Consider the following 16,841-nt stretch of genomic DNA (forward strand, 5'->3'; position numbering starts at 1 on the left):
AAATATACTTTTCATTTCAAAGACAAGATTTTTGTCCTGAAGTTAGTAATTATTTTATTTCTTTCTTATTCAGAGGCATTAAAAAAAAAGTCAAGATCAGAGTACATATAAAATTTCATGGACCTTTTTTCTTTCTTTTTACTTTTAACTATCAAAACATACTTTCTTCTCTTGACCATAAATTACTTGGCCTTGAACATCATTTCTGGCTACACTGAGAGGATGTGCTGTGACTTGTTCAGTCACTCCCCATGTTATGAACATTTAAAATGCGCCCATAATTTTTCAAAAGAGTGAACATGTAGATGGTTATGATGGAATCATTTTCCAAATGGAATTTTTCTATTAATTGATACTGTCACCCAAAACAAATGTTTGTTTCAATGCTTCTCTACATGAAGATATTATTCATGGATATCTCACTGGGTAGAAAATTATATCTAATTGTTGTAATCTTCTTTAATTACCACCAAAATGTACCAAGTAATTGCAGTCCTTCATTGCTAAATTATTTGTCCATGTCCTCTGCCCACCGAAATATAAAAACTGCCTTTTATTTTACTTGGTTAGTCACTGTGAGTTTTAGATAACCCAAATCTGAGGCCCTGGGCCGAGGAAGGGAAAGTCATAGAATATAAATCAATTTATAGTTTGACTCAGCTGAAAATAAGAATGGGATTCTCCAGGCAAGAATACTGGAGTGGGTTGCCATTTCCTCCTCCAGAGATCTTCCCGACCCAGGGATCAAACCTGTGCCTCTTGAGGCTCCTGCGTTGACAGGTGAATTCTTTACCACTGAGCCACCTGGGAGTCCCCCCAAAATGTATAATATGTTTAAAAAGAGATTCTAGGTTGGGAATATGGCTGCAACGGAACAAACTCTAAGACTAAACCTATTTAAGGACACATTAAAATCTTAGAATTGGAATTATATACAGTAACTACAAATGGAAGACATTCTGGATGTCTTTGTTTTGATTCAGAATAGGTAGAAATTCATTGTTCAGAGGAGGGATGCCAATTTCCAAACTCTAGTTCAAGGTGCTGAAAAAAAGTCTTCTCTGCTCACTACCCAGATTGACCACTGGGATGCCCACATGAAGTCTACTGGATTTTTATCACAGTGGATCCTTTCTTAGCCTTTTCGATATATGATGTGAGACTCAATCTGCTTTAATAAAGTCCCATCAAATAAGTGTAAAATTGGTCCCTATATCAGTGGGTGGTAACGCTAATTGATGGCGGCTACATTACTATTAAGCTTAGTGCATCTATGAGTATTTCATCAATGTGCTAACCTCCAGTAAAATCTCTTGTGAATATATTGACCTTACTGATCTGGGTTTTTTTTTTATTATTATTATTTGTTTGTTTATTTTGTTGTTTAGTGTTTTGCACCTTGGGACCTTAGTTCCCCAACCAGGGATTGAACCCGGGCCCTAGGCAGTGGCAGCTCAGAGTCCTAACTATGGACCACCAGGGAATTCACTGAGCTGTTCTTCCATGTCAAAATGACACACCGGTTGAGCCCTGGTAACATACTGCTCACTGAAACAGGCGACTTGGCACATGCTGTCACTTGTTGATGAAAGGAATAATAAAACACCAAGACCAACTTTGGCGAGCAATTCTAACAAAATAACACCTGGCGACTTCTCTGGGGCCCCTGTGGTTGAGCATCTGCCTGCCAATTCATGGGATACGGGTTCGATCCCTGGTCCAGGAATAGTCCACATGCTGCTGGGCAGTTAAGCCAGTTCACCACAGCTACTGAAGCCTACACACCTTAGAGCCCATGCTCCAAAACGAGAAACCACCACAGTGAGGAGCCCGAGCACCGCACCTAGAGAAGGCCCATGTGCAGCAGAGAAGACCCAGTGCAGCCAAAAACAAGTAAATAAATTTAAAAACTGACACCTGGCTTTTGAGTGTCTTGCTTTGTTTGTTTCGGACAGAGAACATTTTCTACTTTAGAAAAGTGATGACGTTAGGAGATGTTACCACCCCTGGAGCTGGTGATGCAGTTGGTCAACTCCTCCCATCTCCAGGTGTACCTACATCTCCCAGTAGAGAATCACAACCATTTTAGTGGAAGTTTAATAGGTGGAAAATACACTTTTAAAGAAAGAATGAATAAAATTGGATTCCTTTTAAAGAAATTGTAAGAAGCCAGCCCTTAAGGGCAGCGACAAGGGTCAAGCTGCCTTTTTAAAAAAATATTTACTTTTGGCTGCACTGGCTCTTTGTTGCTGGCTTTTCTCCAGTTGCAGCGCAGGGGGTTCTCACTGCGGTGGTTTCTCTCGTTCTGGAGCACTGACTCCAGCGGACTCAGGCTTCAGCAGTTGCATTACGAGGGCTCAGTAGTTGCGGCTCCTAAGCGCTGGAGCACAGGCTCAATATCTGTGGTGCACAGGCTTAGCTGCTCTGCAGCATGTGGGATCTTCCCAGATCAGGAATCAACCTGTCTCCCCAGCATATGCAGGGGGATTCTTTACCACTGAGCCACCAGGGAAGCCCCCAAGCTGCCTTTAAGCTACACACACAGCTAAATTTTGAACAGGGAGAAAGGCTTGAAGGTTAATTCAAGTCTTTTAACTGCATGTCCAGCCTTAAACTCTGAAGACATAAATAGACTACTGGACAGCAACTGGTCTGCCTTCTGGAGAACCAGGTAGGGGGTGGAGGGTGGACAAGCCAACCAGCTGTGGCTGCAAAGCTCTATGTCAGAGGCTGCGCCACAAGACACTGAAACCATTCTTTCTGGGTTCATAACCTGGTTGGCTCACCTCCTAAATGTGTGGTCTTGGCAAGTTATTTGACCTTTCTGTGCTCCACTCATTCAACAGATATTTATTAAGTAGCTACTCTGGGAACTCCCCAGCAGTCCAGTGGTTAGGACTCTGAGCTTTCACTGCTGAGGGCTTGGGTTCAATCTCTGGTGGAGGAACTAAGATCCCATGAGCCCTGCAGTGCGGCAGGGAGCTGGGGGGAAGCAGCTACTCTGTGCCAGCAGCTGTATTAATCACTGGGGATCGAGCAGTGAACAAAGTAGACCAAATCCCTGTTCTTTTTGTAGAATGTGTGGGGTGGGGGTGGTGGTAATAGTGTTTTGTGATCTTCATGCTGGTTGATTTTGGTATTCAGTTCATAAAAATTCATTGAACTGTACATTTATGATATATGTACTTTGTGTATTTTATTACTCAATAATGTGTTTAAAACTTCATGTCCTTGCGTAGATCACAGCTGTATTAAATGAATTAATTATGTAAAAGCATGTAGAGCAGTCCTTGCCATGATAGCATGCATTCAAAAACCAGTGGCTACTATTTGTTGTTCCAGTGAAATTCCTTAATAGCACAAACCAGGCCATCAGGGGATGGTCAAGAGGGATTCTGCTGGCTTTGCCGCTAGGATTAGTACACAGAGTCCTTCTTTAAACCAGTTAGGCATGGACTGTGCATCCGTCAGGGAAAGAAAGATATGCTTTTCTTTCGGGATCAAAGCATAAGAAGAGGAATTTTGTTTGTACTTGTGAACTAAAGTGATTTAGGGCTGCTCTGACGTGTGGACAAGCTGTGAACTGCACAAAGTTTCCACATTTAAGGGGTTTCCAGTCAAACTCCAAGCCTCGGGGGCTTGTCTATTTATCATTTTCTGGCAGGAATTCTGGTGGTCAAGTGTCTAACAAAACTTATTAAAACAACTGACAGAGCGGAGTCAAAGGTGTGAAAAGCACCGCTAAGTTGCAAAAAGATGTTGCAGGGAACCACCACCCAGGAACTTGGAAATGAAGAGAGGAGCTTGCCTCCTAGGAGCTGTGCCTTCAAACAAATACACAGGGGCCCTGACGCAGCCACCTCTGAGCCTACAGAGCCCCAACCCCTGAGACCTGACTGTTGCTGAACTTCAACAAACTGGACTTGTGGCTAGTCTGTTAGCCTTTGAGGTTCTGGATGACTAAAGTCTTCAACAGAGACACATCGTCTCTGAGGTGCTGACAATTCACGTTTCTGAGGACAAGACTTCCTCCCAGTGTGGCTTCACTGAGGTCCCAGCCCCTCGTAACACAACATCCAAACTTCTCCCGGTGAAGTGAGATGTAGCCGACCTCCTCCTAAGAGCCAGGCCGACTCCCAGATCCCCAGACTGGCAAGTCTGAGCGGCACCCAGGCATCTGTCTGGCTGACAAACATCCAAGTGACTCGAGTCCACGTGAGGGTGGAAGACACCATTCTGATTGGGTTTCTACTGAGGGAACTGAGATCAGGTTCACTCGAGCTCAGCCAGACCCCTCCCCTAGGAGAGAAGGGGTGTGGGAAAGCAGAAGGCTATAGTCAAGCTCAGAAAGGCTGGTATGTGCAGTGGGGAGAGGGAAAGGAAAAGCTGGGAAGTGGATCCTGCCCTTTCCTAGGCTGGGCCAGGGAGAAGCTGCCTGCTGGGGTGGGTGGGTGGAGAGCTAGTGTGCAACAAGCCTGGCCTTGTGGGGACCGGGGGGTGGGGTGTGGGGTGCGGGGTGCGGGTGCGGGTGCTCATCCTCCAGCAGCCACAGGTCAAAGAGCAGAGCAGTCACCGCGCTGCCCTCCCTCTTGTGCAGGCCTAGGCCTGGGCCTGGGCTCCTGGGTTTTGTCTCATCCTATTCACAGGACAACGAAGCTCTAGGGACATAATGGAGCCAAGCACTGAAGAGCTGTGGAACAGTGACAGGAAGGGAGAGTCAGACTGGCCACCAAACTGTAGACAGTCCAGGGGGCTGCAAATGGTTCCCTAGCCCTGAGGTCCAATGCCTGACCCCTCCCCAGTCATCTCCTACGCTCAGAACAGAGTCCAGGCTGGGACCAGAGTCGAGAGTGGCTTCTCTGCCCACAGCCCCTCCAACATGCAGACAGTCTCCACACTGCAGTCAGTGAGTAGGGCAGTAGACCACAAAGAATCACCCTCTCAGGGCCTGCTCCAAGCCTCGTGACTCAGGGTGGCAGCAGCTTCCAGTCTGCTCCACTCTCTGTGGCCTCTGTCTCCAGCCCTGGGGAGGGGACCCCAAGAGCATTTTTGCCAGAAGCTGGAGTCTGGGGCACCTGTAGGGTTAAAGCATGGACTACCCGCAGCCGTCACCACTATCGCTTCTGACGCCAATACCGATCTCTGCCCTCAGGACGGCCCGGGAGGTGCCTCCCACCCCTTCTCCTCAGAGGCCAGCCTTGCTGTTCGTCCCCTGCTCCCAGAGAACACGGTGTAACCAGTGTTGTTGGGGGCTTGGCTGTCCTCCCCTGTGGGTTCCTGGCACAAGAGCTAGGGAGCGCAGAGTGGTCAGGTGTGGTCATCAGGGAACAAGGGTCAAGACCAAGAGGCCAGAAGCCAAGAGGCAGGACGTGGAGCAGGGGGGCTGGGGCTGGTGGGGTCACCGTGCACACTTTACACAGCCAACAGGAAGGACTTGGTAGGGAGAGGGGAGGCGGGAGGCCGGGAAGGAGTGAGGACGGCTCCCCCGGCCTGAGCAGCTCAGGGAGGCCACAGGCAGCTGGGGGGCAGGGCCGGAGCTCTGTGCCCACCCCATACCCAAGGCCCAGCCCTCACCCGAGAGCCCCAGGGCCCTCGCTGTGCCTGCTTTCCCCACAGCAGGCAGGTTTACAGGAACAGCCTCCCATCCTCAGCCCCCAAGGTGGGAACAGTGGGGCAGGAAAGAGTGGCAGGGGGCTCCGGCCCCTCTAAGGAGCTGAAGGGGACTCAGAAATCTGAATGAAAAAGGCCGAAAGGTTTTACTCTGTGAGCCCCAGGGGAGGGCCGGGCAGAGCACAAGGTGTCCCCAGGAAGAGGGGGTACGGAGAGGAGGAGCTGGTGCTGGAGGAGCGAGGTGGTAGGGGGCTCTGGAGCCCCAGTCCTGGGTCCAGCTCAACACCTGCCCACTGGAGTTCACACTGGAGTCCTGGGCAGTCCTGAGATCACGAGGCCCGCCTGAAGTCTGGGTCGGGAGAGGAACGCTGGGCAGAGGGAAGAGGCCGGCCTGGGCTGCCCGCAGCTGATCCGAGTTCTCCTGGGGCTGGAGTTTCCACGGCAGGAGGCGGCACCAGCCAGGCAGACACCACTGAGACCCCGCACTGCTCCATCTGCGGGAGCCGGGGGCCCAGACCCTTGGGCTCCCAGCTCAGGCTCTCGGTCAGCAGGAGCTGCTGGGTTAGGCTCAGAGCTCGTCAGGGGGGCTGTGTGTGAGCGGGGAAGCCTTCTGGATGCCCTCGTCCTCCTCGGGGCTGGGGTCTCCGTCGAGGTCGCCCAGCTCCTTCCTCTGTTTGCTGCCACCGCTGCCCAAGGCCTTGGCCCGGCCACTCTTCTTCTTGGATTTCTTGCCTCCCAGGGCGGCTGTGTCCCCCTTCTTGCCAGACCACTGCTCTGCCAGGCAGCCTGCAGGAAGGAGAGACACCCTCAACAGGCTGGCTGGCTGGGTGAGGAGCTCAGGCTGCAGAGCCACCGGGGGTGGTGACGGGATCTGGCCCCAGCTCTGCTTTGCTGGGGCCCTCCCGGCCCATCTGGGGGGCATCTGAGGCACCAGGCCCTGACCCCGCCCTGTACCATCCAGCTCCTTGAGGATGGAGGCTCCAACGCTACCATTTCTTCTTTCTTTTGCATCCTCTCCTCACCCACCTCCCCTGAGTGGAGAGTATGGAGGGCCCAGCCCTGCTGCCCTGGGACTCACTGGCGTCCTTGCCCTTCAGCACGTGGTTGGCGCAGAGGAACTGAGTCAGGTCCTCCTCCTGGTGGTTCCTGTACCAGTCCTCGATCACCTCCTCGAACTCCTCCACCAGGACGTCGCACTGTTAACCACAAGGCCTCACGTTGGCAATGCCCGAGCCTGACCTCTCCCGGAGGAGCCGGGCGAGCCTGAGCCTTGTCTCGCCACCCACCCGGCTGGTGGCTGTGACTCCCCCGAGGAGGCCGCAGCCAGAGGTGGGGTGAGACGGCTTGACCACAGTCCCCCGGCTCCCGATGGTCCTCGTCAACTGAGGACCCACCCTCACCAAGCCCGGAGTTGGGGCGGGGCCCCTACCTGCTTCTTGAGGTCGGCCACCTCTGCCGAGGTCTCGTTCCACAGCTCGTAGGGGATGTCCATCACCACCTTGACCCCTTTGTGCACCAGGTTGTGCAGCGTCTCAAAGGTCTCTGACATGCCCTGGAAGACGCGACGGGATGTGAGAGGCAGAGACCCTTCCCCTCCCTGCCCTGCTCCTCTCCCGGTGCGGCTAGAGATCCAGGGACCCCGCCAAGGTCAAGACCCTCTCCAGCTTCTCATGCTCATCCTCACGTTCTCCTCCCCTCTTTGAGGGCTGTGTTCCACAGCCCCTCCCCACACCTCCTCCTTTCAGAAAGGTTGCTCTCAGGACCCTTTGAGCAAATACTCCTTTCCAGGATAATAAACTGGTCCTGTCTCTTTCCCCTCACTGTGGCCTCCCTCGTGGCCAGCCTACTCCCTGCTTCTGGTTCTTCCCACAACTTGTATCTTTCCTTGCTGGGAAGAAGCACAGGCAAGGCAGGGAAGACTCTTGGTTCTGTACAAAATTATTTCTGCCAGCCACCTAGGTCTTCTCCAGAGACAACACACTACCTGTTTCTTCTGTCTCCCAGAGACCACGCATGCGGATGCAACCCACTACGCACACAAAAATAGCCTCTCCTCCACCCCCACTTCACCCCCGTACAAGCAGCTCAATGTATGTATCATACACAATATTCTGCACTGTGCGTTTTTTCACTTAATAATATCCTTTGGAGAGGGCTTCCTGGGTGGCTCAGTGGTAAAGAATGTGCCTGCCAATGCAGGAAACTCAGGTTCCATCCCTGGGTCAGGAAGATCCCCTGGAGAAGGAAATGGCTACCCACTCCACTATTCTTGCCTGGGAAATCTCATGGACAGAGGAGCCTGGAAGGCTATAGTCCATAGAGTGGCAAAAGAGTTGGCTATAACTTAGTGACTAAACAACTATACTCTGGAGGTGATTTTAGTTCAACTCATAAAGAACTACCTAATTCTTCATTGTACAGTTTGTCTAAGAGTCCAATGAATGGCCAATTTACTTAACCACTCCCCTATTAGTGAATGGTCAGGCTGCTTCTAGTTTTTTCACTATAGAAAATAAAATTAAACATTGTTACATTAAACATGGGTTTATTACCAAGTACAATGTTAATACAAATTATAAAGATAAAACCTAGGACTTTTGTGGCTTAGAAGTATTCCTCTAGGTTCCCCAAGGGTTTCTGAAGGATCTCCTTTGCTAGAAGGGTACTTAGGTGGAGAAACGTGGGAGACAGCTCTTCTACCAGGCATAGAAGATACAGAGATAAAGAAACATGGACCCTTATAGGAGTGACAGGAGACACATGAGCCTCCAGACCCCGCTCCCCAACCCCCTCTGGATCCTTTTGGAAAGACACATGGCAACAGGTATATGGGGAGGGGTATGGAGATAGGTGGGTAGAATGACATCTTATCAATGTCCAGGAGTCCTGGCATCATTAAGCCACAGAAGAGTTTATTGTCAGTTTATTGTCAAGCCACTCCCTGGAATTGCGTGGCTGGTAGATTCTGCGTATGGGAGTGGTGCGCTCACAAACGTGTACTGACTTCTGAGCCACTGCATCCGTGTGACACAGTCTTCAAGCAGAATGTGTGAGATGAGGCAAGAGCAAAAGAAGAGGAAAGGGAAGACATCCAGTTTTCGATGGGACTTTAAAACCCTGGGCCAGAGCAAGATTGCTGTTGTACGGATCTGTTTTCCCATCACACATCTCATTCTGGATCAGAACTTAAACTGATTCACTTTATTTATTTTTTCACACACTCATGTACCTTTCTTTTGTGGATAGAAAAATAAATAGCACAAGGGAAATTTTTAAAAAAAGGAAACATGGGCCTTGCTGCAAGGAAGCTCATTCTCCAGTGAAAGAAGCATTCATGTACATGGTGAGTGCAATAAATGTCATAAAGGCATCATGAGTGAGATCCAGGTGGGGCCCCATGGGCCCAGAGAAGGGACATGGCAGTCATCACGCCCTCCCCAAGAGTTTTCTGACATCTCTAAACTTCCACAGTTCTGCGCATCCTGAGTTCTCCCCCGCACAAAGTGCTCTGGCCCCCAGGAGGCTGCCACCTAGGAGCATTTCTGTCCTAGGCTGAGGCAGGACCCCAGGGGGCAGGCCCAAACATCAGCAATGTGCCCACCTGCACTGAAAAGTCAGGCCGCTCAGGACGGGAGGAATGCAAATGGCAATGGATAAAGAACAGGAAGCTGCCGAGGAGGGAAGCTCCCAGGGCATGATCTTCTGATGGCACTCAGACCAGGCGACACACTGAGACCCGAAGCCCGGCCCCAGTGGGGAGGAAGGGCATACACAAAGCCAACCTTAGCAAATCGGTTGCTGCCGGTCCTCTCCTTGTGCAGGCTGTAGTCCAGGAGCCGCTTGCAAATGGTCTCCGTGACTTCAATTAACCTTAAGTCCCTGCCGAGACAGCAGCACAAGACAGTCCCTGCCTGAGCTCCCCTCCTCGACCCTGCGGGTTAGGGGTCCAGCCCTCCAGCCCTGCTACCCCAGCACCTGCAAGGCTCACCAATGGGAAGGCAGAGCTGGGAGGGAGATAGGTCATCGGGGGGGCTCTGAAATGCTGGAACACAGACCAGAGAGACACAATTTTAACAGTTCTATGGGAAGAAAGTTGTTGTTGTTGTCTTAAATATAAAGATAAATGATTAGCTAGATTTTTAAAAAATAAAGCAAAATGTATGGATATTTGATGTCGAGATAGTGTTTCATTTGGAAACGATGATCATATTTGATGGAAATGCTTTTTGGTTTGTTTTCAATATTTATACCTGGCAAGATTAAAAGCTGGTGAGCCTGTTTTTTCTGGCTGCACTGAGCAGCTTGCAGGATCTTAGTTCCCTGACCAGGGATTGAACCTGGGCCATGGCAATGAAAAATGTCCAGCCCTAACCACTGGACCACCAGGGAATTTCCCAGCAATCCTATATTTTTAAAGATTGGTCCATAAATTCCAATCACTGGGAGTTACTGGTGAGGTCCAATAGTCTTGCTTTTACAGATGAAGGATGTGAAGCCCAGGGGCACTTGGGGATTTAGGAAGGCCATACAATCAGTTCAGGGTAGAATCAGTGGGCAAACCTGGGTCTCAGTTAGAGCTGCCTCCTTTTGGTGGCTCTGCCTAGCGGGAAGGGAGAAGAGAACTTCAAGATGCTGATGCCTCAAGGAACAAAGCAGGGCAGGCTGGTGCCCCTCTCCCTCCCCTCTACTTACGACTTGGTATATTTGACGCCTGAGGCCTTCCGGTCCAGGATGCCATAGCCTGTGTCGATCACCTCCTTGGTCTTGCCAGTTTCCTCAAAGGCTGACTTCAGCTCCACAGCGACATATTTACACACTGGGGAAAGAAGACACAGCACCACCTACTGAGTTCATACAAGTCTTTGCTGGGAGCCAGCTGCCAGCAAAATAGACCCAAGCGGACGCCTCTCCGGGACTGGGTTGAGTTGATGCTTGGGGCAGAGAAAGGAGTCAGCACCAGATCAGCAGTACAGTTCAGTGGGCAGACCAGCAATAGAGTTCAGTGGGTGAAAGTAGGCTCCAAGATCCACTGGCCCCTGTCCTCTCTGGGCCCTTTTCCTACTGCCTCTTTTCTCCCAGCTCCTTCCTGTTCCCCACCCCCACAATCATTTATGTCACTGAAAAGAATTTCAAACATACAGAAAAGCTGAAAGAGTACAATGAATAACTATATACCTTATACTCACAGTCAAGAATTGTTAGTAAAAAAGAAAATAAATAAATTAAAAAAGAAAGAAAAAACAACAAAAAGAGCTTAGTAAAAAAAAAAACACAACAGTGATTTACCACTATTTCCGATTTATAATATAAAGCAATGTGATAATAACATGTCAAAATATATGCACTGTTTTTGCTAAACCATTTTGAAAATAAGCTGCAAGACATCATGATCTTTGCTCCTAAACAAGTAATCGAGCACTTCCTAAGAACAAAGACCTTCCCCTACTAATCATAAAACAACCACCATGCTTGGAAGATTTAACAACAATTCCTATCTCATCTAATACTCAGTCCATGTTCAAATTCCCCAATTGTTCCCAAGATGTCTTTTATGGCTTTTTATTTCTTGATTTCATATGTTATTTCAACACCACTTCTCTATTCCTACCAAGTTAATTCGCTCCATTTCCCCCCACAGGCCTGTTTCTACTGTTTCTGTGCATTTATTTTCTCATTTCCTCTTCTTCTTCTTCAAATAGTCATTAAGCAACTCCTGTGTGTCAGGCACTGCCTGGGGATACAGAGAGGAAAACAAGGTCTCTCCCTCCCAGATACTCAGTCTAATGGAGCAGAAAGAAGTGTAAACAAATAATTACCGTTGCATAACACTGCTACCACTGAAAGTGTGCAGTGCTTGGGGCCTTAGGGAAGTGCTTCAGGGCTTGTCTGTCCTTTCTCTCCACCTCATCTTAAAAGCCTGCTCCCCCAGGAAGCCCTTCTGGATGAGTCCCACCTGCTCTTGATTTCATCCTGAGACACTGTAGGACCCATGCTCTCACCAAGGGCCTTGATCATCTCATGTGACTCTCCAATTAGACTACAAGGGCACTCAAAGTGAGGCTCATGGGCTGGATTTCTTCCTTATTCCCCTATTTTGGGACTTGGTATGTACTGGATACTTGATAAATACTGCCTAGAGAGACTGTGCTTCTGATTGAGCAGCTTCGGATGTCTCTGAATGGAATATGATCTGCAGGCTAAATGTCAACAGCATTGTTTTAACAACATCAGCAGAGCTGGACAGAAAACCAATTTACCACTGAAACAAACAAATCCCCTGGGGGCCTGCTTGGTGAAATTTTATAACATATGCATTAATAGATGGCTTGGAGAACTTGGAACACATGAAGATTCCAAAACGTCAGCCACTGATCTCAGAGTCCAGGATGGACTGAGGGTGTCTCACCTCCCTGGCTCTCCATCCAGGGCCGAGGCTCCCGCTCTCTTCTGTCCTGTACTCTGTGCGAGCTTATCATTTTTCTGACTCCTGTGCTCCCCCCTCCCAGGTGCTCAATATGTAGTATGCCAGGCCCGGGGGGTGGGAACCCATCAATCCATTTCTCTTATATCCATCAAGTACAACCTTGCCTCTCAACTCTCCCAAACCTTACCTCTTCAAGACCCCCTCTAGGGATCCCACCCAGAACCAGACTTGGAGGAGACTCATGGCATAGACCCTACATCCCCGTGAACATCCACCCACTTCTTTCTGGGCAGGTTCTCTTTCCTCTGTGCCAAGGCCTCTTCTACTCAGGCTACTAAGCCAGAGGCAGGCTTTGTGGGCCAGTCAGCACTTAATAACTAAGGTGTCACAGTGATAAATAAAAGTAAATATACACTTAGGTTAAGCCATCCCATGACTGAAAATCCCTTTTATTCTTTACCAATTACCTACAAAATCAGGCTGGATTAGAATGATCTAAAGATATTTGCCAGCTCTATTCTTTTATGAGTCTCCTATGGAGAAGAAGTGTGAGCTTCTTAGGCTGCGAGAACAACAAGAGAAACCGTAAGGGCTCTTTGGCATCAGAATAAGATAGAAAATGAGAAGGGGAAGTGAAATCCCCAAAGGATCTTAGCTGTGGCCAAGAGAGTGAAAGGAAGGCATTATAACCCTGTGACTGTCTGTTCACGAGAGTGAGGGAGAAAGTACAGGCTAGAACCCATACTGGAAGGCCGACCAGTGAGGTCAGCTCATCTCTGAAGCAACTCACCTTTAATCTCTCAAATGAAAGGATTATGCCTCCCAAACCACCCACACTTCCCAGTGCTCAGGAAATATCTGGCTGGCTACAGGCTTTGAATTAGGATGCAACCGGTTTATAGCCAGCTTTCAGGGGTGAGGGGCTGGGGTTAGAGAGGTGAGAACGTAGGAGTGTGTGTAAAAGTCTGAGGACAAAACTGAGAAATGGAGAGGAGGGGGGAAAAAGATAGGCCCTTGGCTGGTGTGTGTGCCGGCATGCTTCTCTCTCTCCCTCCCTATCTCTGTTTCTCTCTCACACACACAAGTGCCACACTTCCACCTCTCTGTCTTTGGGATTCACTCTCTTCCCATATCCCTAAAATCTCCCTCTCTCACCAAGTTCCCTCAGGTTCTATTTTTCTCCTAAAGTGACCCCTTAGGTCTCAGACCCTCTTCCTTCCTCCACACACACCCACAGCACCCCAGCTTCACCCACGTTCACTCATGCCTGTATGTGAACAGCTACCTAGACAAGGGCCCTTGCCCTGGAGGAGCTGACGGCTGGTGGAGGAGAAGGCCGGTGACACACAGCCGGTTGTGGTCAGGGCACAAGAGGAGCGTCTCAAGTTCTTCCCCCAAGACCGGTCATGTGAATCTTTTCAGTTCTTCAAATTTGCCCTTTGCCTGCAGGCCTCAGCATCTTGTGACTTCGCTTCTCTTCACTCGACTAACTCCTAACCGCTCAGGGCTTCCAGGAGGAAGCCTTTCCCCGCATCTGGGGTCTAGATTTAGATGCTCCTCACCCAGCCCCCAAAGCCTGGCGCCTCCTCTCTCGTGGCATCTACCCACCCCCATTGTAACTGCTTGTTTTCACCGATTTCTGAGCTCCAGGTGCACCGAGACCCGATCTCTCGGCCGCCCCTGCGTTCCCAGCGTCCAGCACAGTGTCAGGCACAGAGTAGGTTCCAGGAACGGAGACCCGCTCAGAGCCCGGGACGGTCCCTCCCCCAACCCTCTCCGCAAGCCCCGCCCCCCAGCAGGATACTCCCCACGGGCCCGCCCCCTCACCTTCGCATTTGCTGGGCAGTCGAACCCAGTCGGTGTCCTCGGCTCGGGCCTGCCTGGGGCCCAGCTCCGGGGCCGGCAGTAGCAGCAGCAGCAGCAATAGCAGGGAAAGAAGCATAAGACGGTGGGGCCTGGGTCGGGGCCCGGACGCGGGCTCAGGTAACGGCTCCATGGCCCAGCCGGACCCGACCCGAGCGGACCGGGGCTGTGCTTCCTCCGGCTGCGCGCGCTGGGCAGCTTCCCTGAGCCGCTTCCGGGACTGCACACGTGCCTCGGCGTAACCAGGGCAACGGCGAGCCCCCCCCCCCCCGCAACTCACCAACTCCCCCTCCAGCTACCTCGGCCCGCCCCCAGAACGACGGAGGCCCGCGGACTCGGCAGCCAATGGGCTTTTCGGGGTTTGCCTTCTAGCAAATGGGAGGACGTTCTTTTTTAGGCTTAGGCCAATGAGAGAACGAATGGTGTCCTCAGTGACCTATGGCAACATCTTTTCCCACCTCCTAACGGAGGCTCTGGGAGGGACTCGAGGACCAGAATTAGGGGAGAGGGAGCAACCCTCCGGTCCTGAAAGGTATGGGAAAGACAGTTTTCACTGCCTTCTCCGCCTTCTTGCACGCCACTTACCCCTGGGATCATAGGGCAGCCAGCCCTGTCTTTTTATTATTATTATTGCGTTTGTTGTTACTGTCACTCGAGTAGGCGCTGTGGATGAGATTTGGACGATTCAGAGTCCGCTGCCTTCAAGCAGCTTTCTTTGTGCCCAGTAACCCTAGGCTTCCCCGACAGCTCAAACGGTGAAGAATCCGCCTGCAATGCAGGAGGCACAGGAGACACAGACTCTATCCCTGGGTGGGGAAGATGCCCTTGAGGAGGAAATAGCAACCCACTCCACTATTCTTTCCTGCAGAATCCCCTGAACAGAGGGACCTGGCAGGCTAAACCCCATAGGGTCGCGGACACAACTGAGTACGCACACGCCTGTCACATAAAGCCCTAAGTTTATCCCGCTGGTAACTAGAATAAATCGTTTCCTCTCTGAGCCTCAGTTTTTACCTGATGACAAAGTGATCCTCCTAGCTGCTGTTCAAGGCTTACCTGTTCCTGGGAAGCTCGAACGGGTTAATAGAATTAAAACTTATCGAGAGGATTGTAAAAAGTTCATGCATTAACTTTCATATTAGTGTGTGAACTCAGTTCCTTTTCTGGCCTATTATTTGTATCTTTGGATTCTGAGCTCCCACAGGCAGGGACCTGACTAATGAACGATTGATTTCCCGTCCACATCCCCGGCATCAGGGCGCTTGGCACAAGGAGTTACTCAGTGAAACCTCCTTATGCTGTGTCATCAGGAAGAGGACTCTCTGGGTTTTGGGGGATGGCTTCATTCTGCCCCTGAGCTCAGTGGTCTATGGACACACAGAGTAAGGCTGCTTCTCTGGGAGATTGCCTGCAAATTCCATTTTTTGCCCATAAATCCCTGTTTCCAGTGCCTCCTGTTTCCTTCCTGGAGGTTGGATATTTATGGTATTTTATAAAGACTTTAAAGGACTGATGCTCAAGTCTATTGAGCTGTCATTTCCTGATCTTAGCTTCTTGCTCCCAACAATTCCGTGGCTGACAAGGCACTCTTGGATAGGCAGGAGCTGTGGTGTGTAGAATTCCACAATGTAGAGGATCAGATCACTGTCCTGAGGTCCTCCATGCTCTCTAGTGTTCAGAAGACTTGGGGAGGCTCAAAGTCTGGCCAGGAGCCCTCCTAGGAAATGATGTTAAGCCAGCCACAGTGGGGATTCAGAGTCTGGGGCAGGGCAGGATTGGGGGAAGACGGGCAAGACGGAGAGAAGCACTGAAGCTCAAGGAGGTTTGCTTCCAGGATAAACAAAAGGGCCTCTGAGAGCACACTTACTGAGACATAAATTAGTTTGGTGGGAGCTCTGGGTTCAACATGTGGGCTGAGAGCTGGGAAGGGACAGTGACTGTAGAAAGTCTGCATTCGCCCCTTCCCCCACCCAGCCGCCCCCTCCCTCAGTCTGTGTGGTAGGGAAGGAGAAGACCCTGTGGGGCTGGTGAACAGACTGACCCCCAGAAGCTGTGTCCTCTGCCTCAGAGAATCCAAAACAGAGGTGGGAGAACCTCCTTACAGGCTGGTGAGAGAGGACCAGTGAGGAGAGGTGAGGGTTTTCATGGAACAGCAGCTGAGAGGGCTTAGAGGCTCTGGGAAGCTGGGAGTGTCATTGACACCTTGTGTGTGGGCGGAGGCGGGTGGGCAGTGTTAGAATGGAGTGCGCCACTGCCTCTTTGGGAGAAGGAAAACTACAGTAGAGCCGGTAATCCAGGTAACTGTCCTGTGCTGCCCTGGGGGGACATCTGGATTCACATGTAAGCGTCCAGATTCTTGGGGTGATGACTGGAGAGAAAACCCTGGGTTTCCTGCCAGCGCTGGATAAACAGGGGACACACAGGTTACGCTCCATTGTGGGAACCTCATATTCTATCAGTGCAAGAGCCCTGTTGAAGAAACAAAACAAAAACCTCTCTAGTGCCTGGCTCAGAGTCGATGCTCAGTGAATATTTGTCAAGTGAATAATGATCTTATTTGATTAATGACGTATACTTTGGAATTACTGTCTGTGCTCTTGCCCTTGGATATGATCCTATTACTCTGGAATCCTGGCCCTGTTCTTTTCCCTCCAGTCTATACAAGCCTTCACATCAGGTCCAGCACACCCTCTTCCTCGGTTCCCAGGCCCCTCCCCCTGACCTCTCAGAAAGTTTGGGCAAGTGTGAGGAGACAGAGAGGGGGCCTACCCAGTGCCTGATGATGGGGAAAGGAGACAGAGGTGGGCCCCACATTCTCCCCAACCCCCAGCCCCACTCCCCAGGCTGTCACCCTCTGGAAGCCTTCCCAGATTTCTGCCTCCTCTAAATATGCCAAATACCCTTCTCCCAGAGCAGATATGAATTAAAATACTTTTTGTTTGCT

The 16,841-nt window shown here is 50.5% G+C and overlaps 1 protein-coding gene across 1 annotated transcript; it reads right to left on the reverse strand.

The window, feature by feature from the left end:
• On the reverse strand, positions 5,732–14,147 carry CNPY3 (canopy FGF signaling regulator 3). Its single transcript, XM_018038610.1, has 6 exons — positions 13,862–14,147; positions 10,303–10,426; positions 9,393–9,489; positions 7,040–7,162; positions 6,689–6,806; positions 5,732–6,396 (listed from the first exon to the last, which is right to left on the reverse strand). The coding sequence occupies exons 1-6, from the start codon at positions 14,028–14,030 to the stop codon at positions 6,179–6,181; spliced, it is 849 nt and encodes a 282-aa protein (XP_017894099.1). The 5' UTR covers positions 14,031–14,147; the 3' UTR covers positions 5,732–6,178.

This window comes from Capra hircus, chromosome 23 (genome assembly GCF_001704415.2).
Source record: "Capra hircus breed San Clemente chromosome 23, ASM170441v1, whole genome shotgun sequence".
NCBI classification, from domain to species: domain Eukaryota; kingdom Metazoa; phylum Chordata; class Mammalia; order Artiodactyla; family Bovidae; genus Capra; species Capra hircus.

Bases quoted from the DNA above. Each gene is read 5' to 3' on its own strand.
- CNPY3 (XM_018038610.1), bottom strand. From the start codon at position 14,030: ATGGAGCCGTTACCTGAGCCCGCGTCCGGGCCCCGACCCAGGCCCCAC. The intron at 9,490-10,302 runs GTAAGTAGAGGG...CTGTCTCGGCAG, and splicing joins GGCGTCAAATATACCAAGTC to GGACTTAAGGTTAATTGAAG. The intron at 7,163-9,392 runs GTTGGCTTTGTG...CGCGTCTTCCAG, and splicing joins GCAGCAACCGATTTGCTAAG to GGCATGTCAGAGACCTTTGA.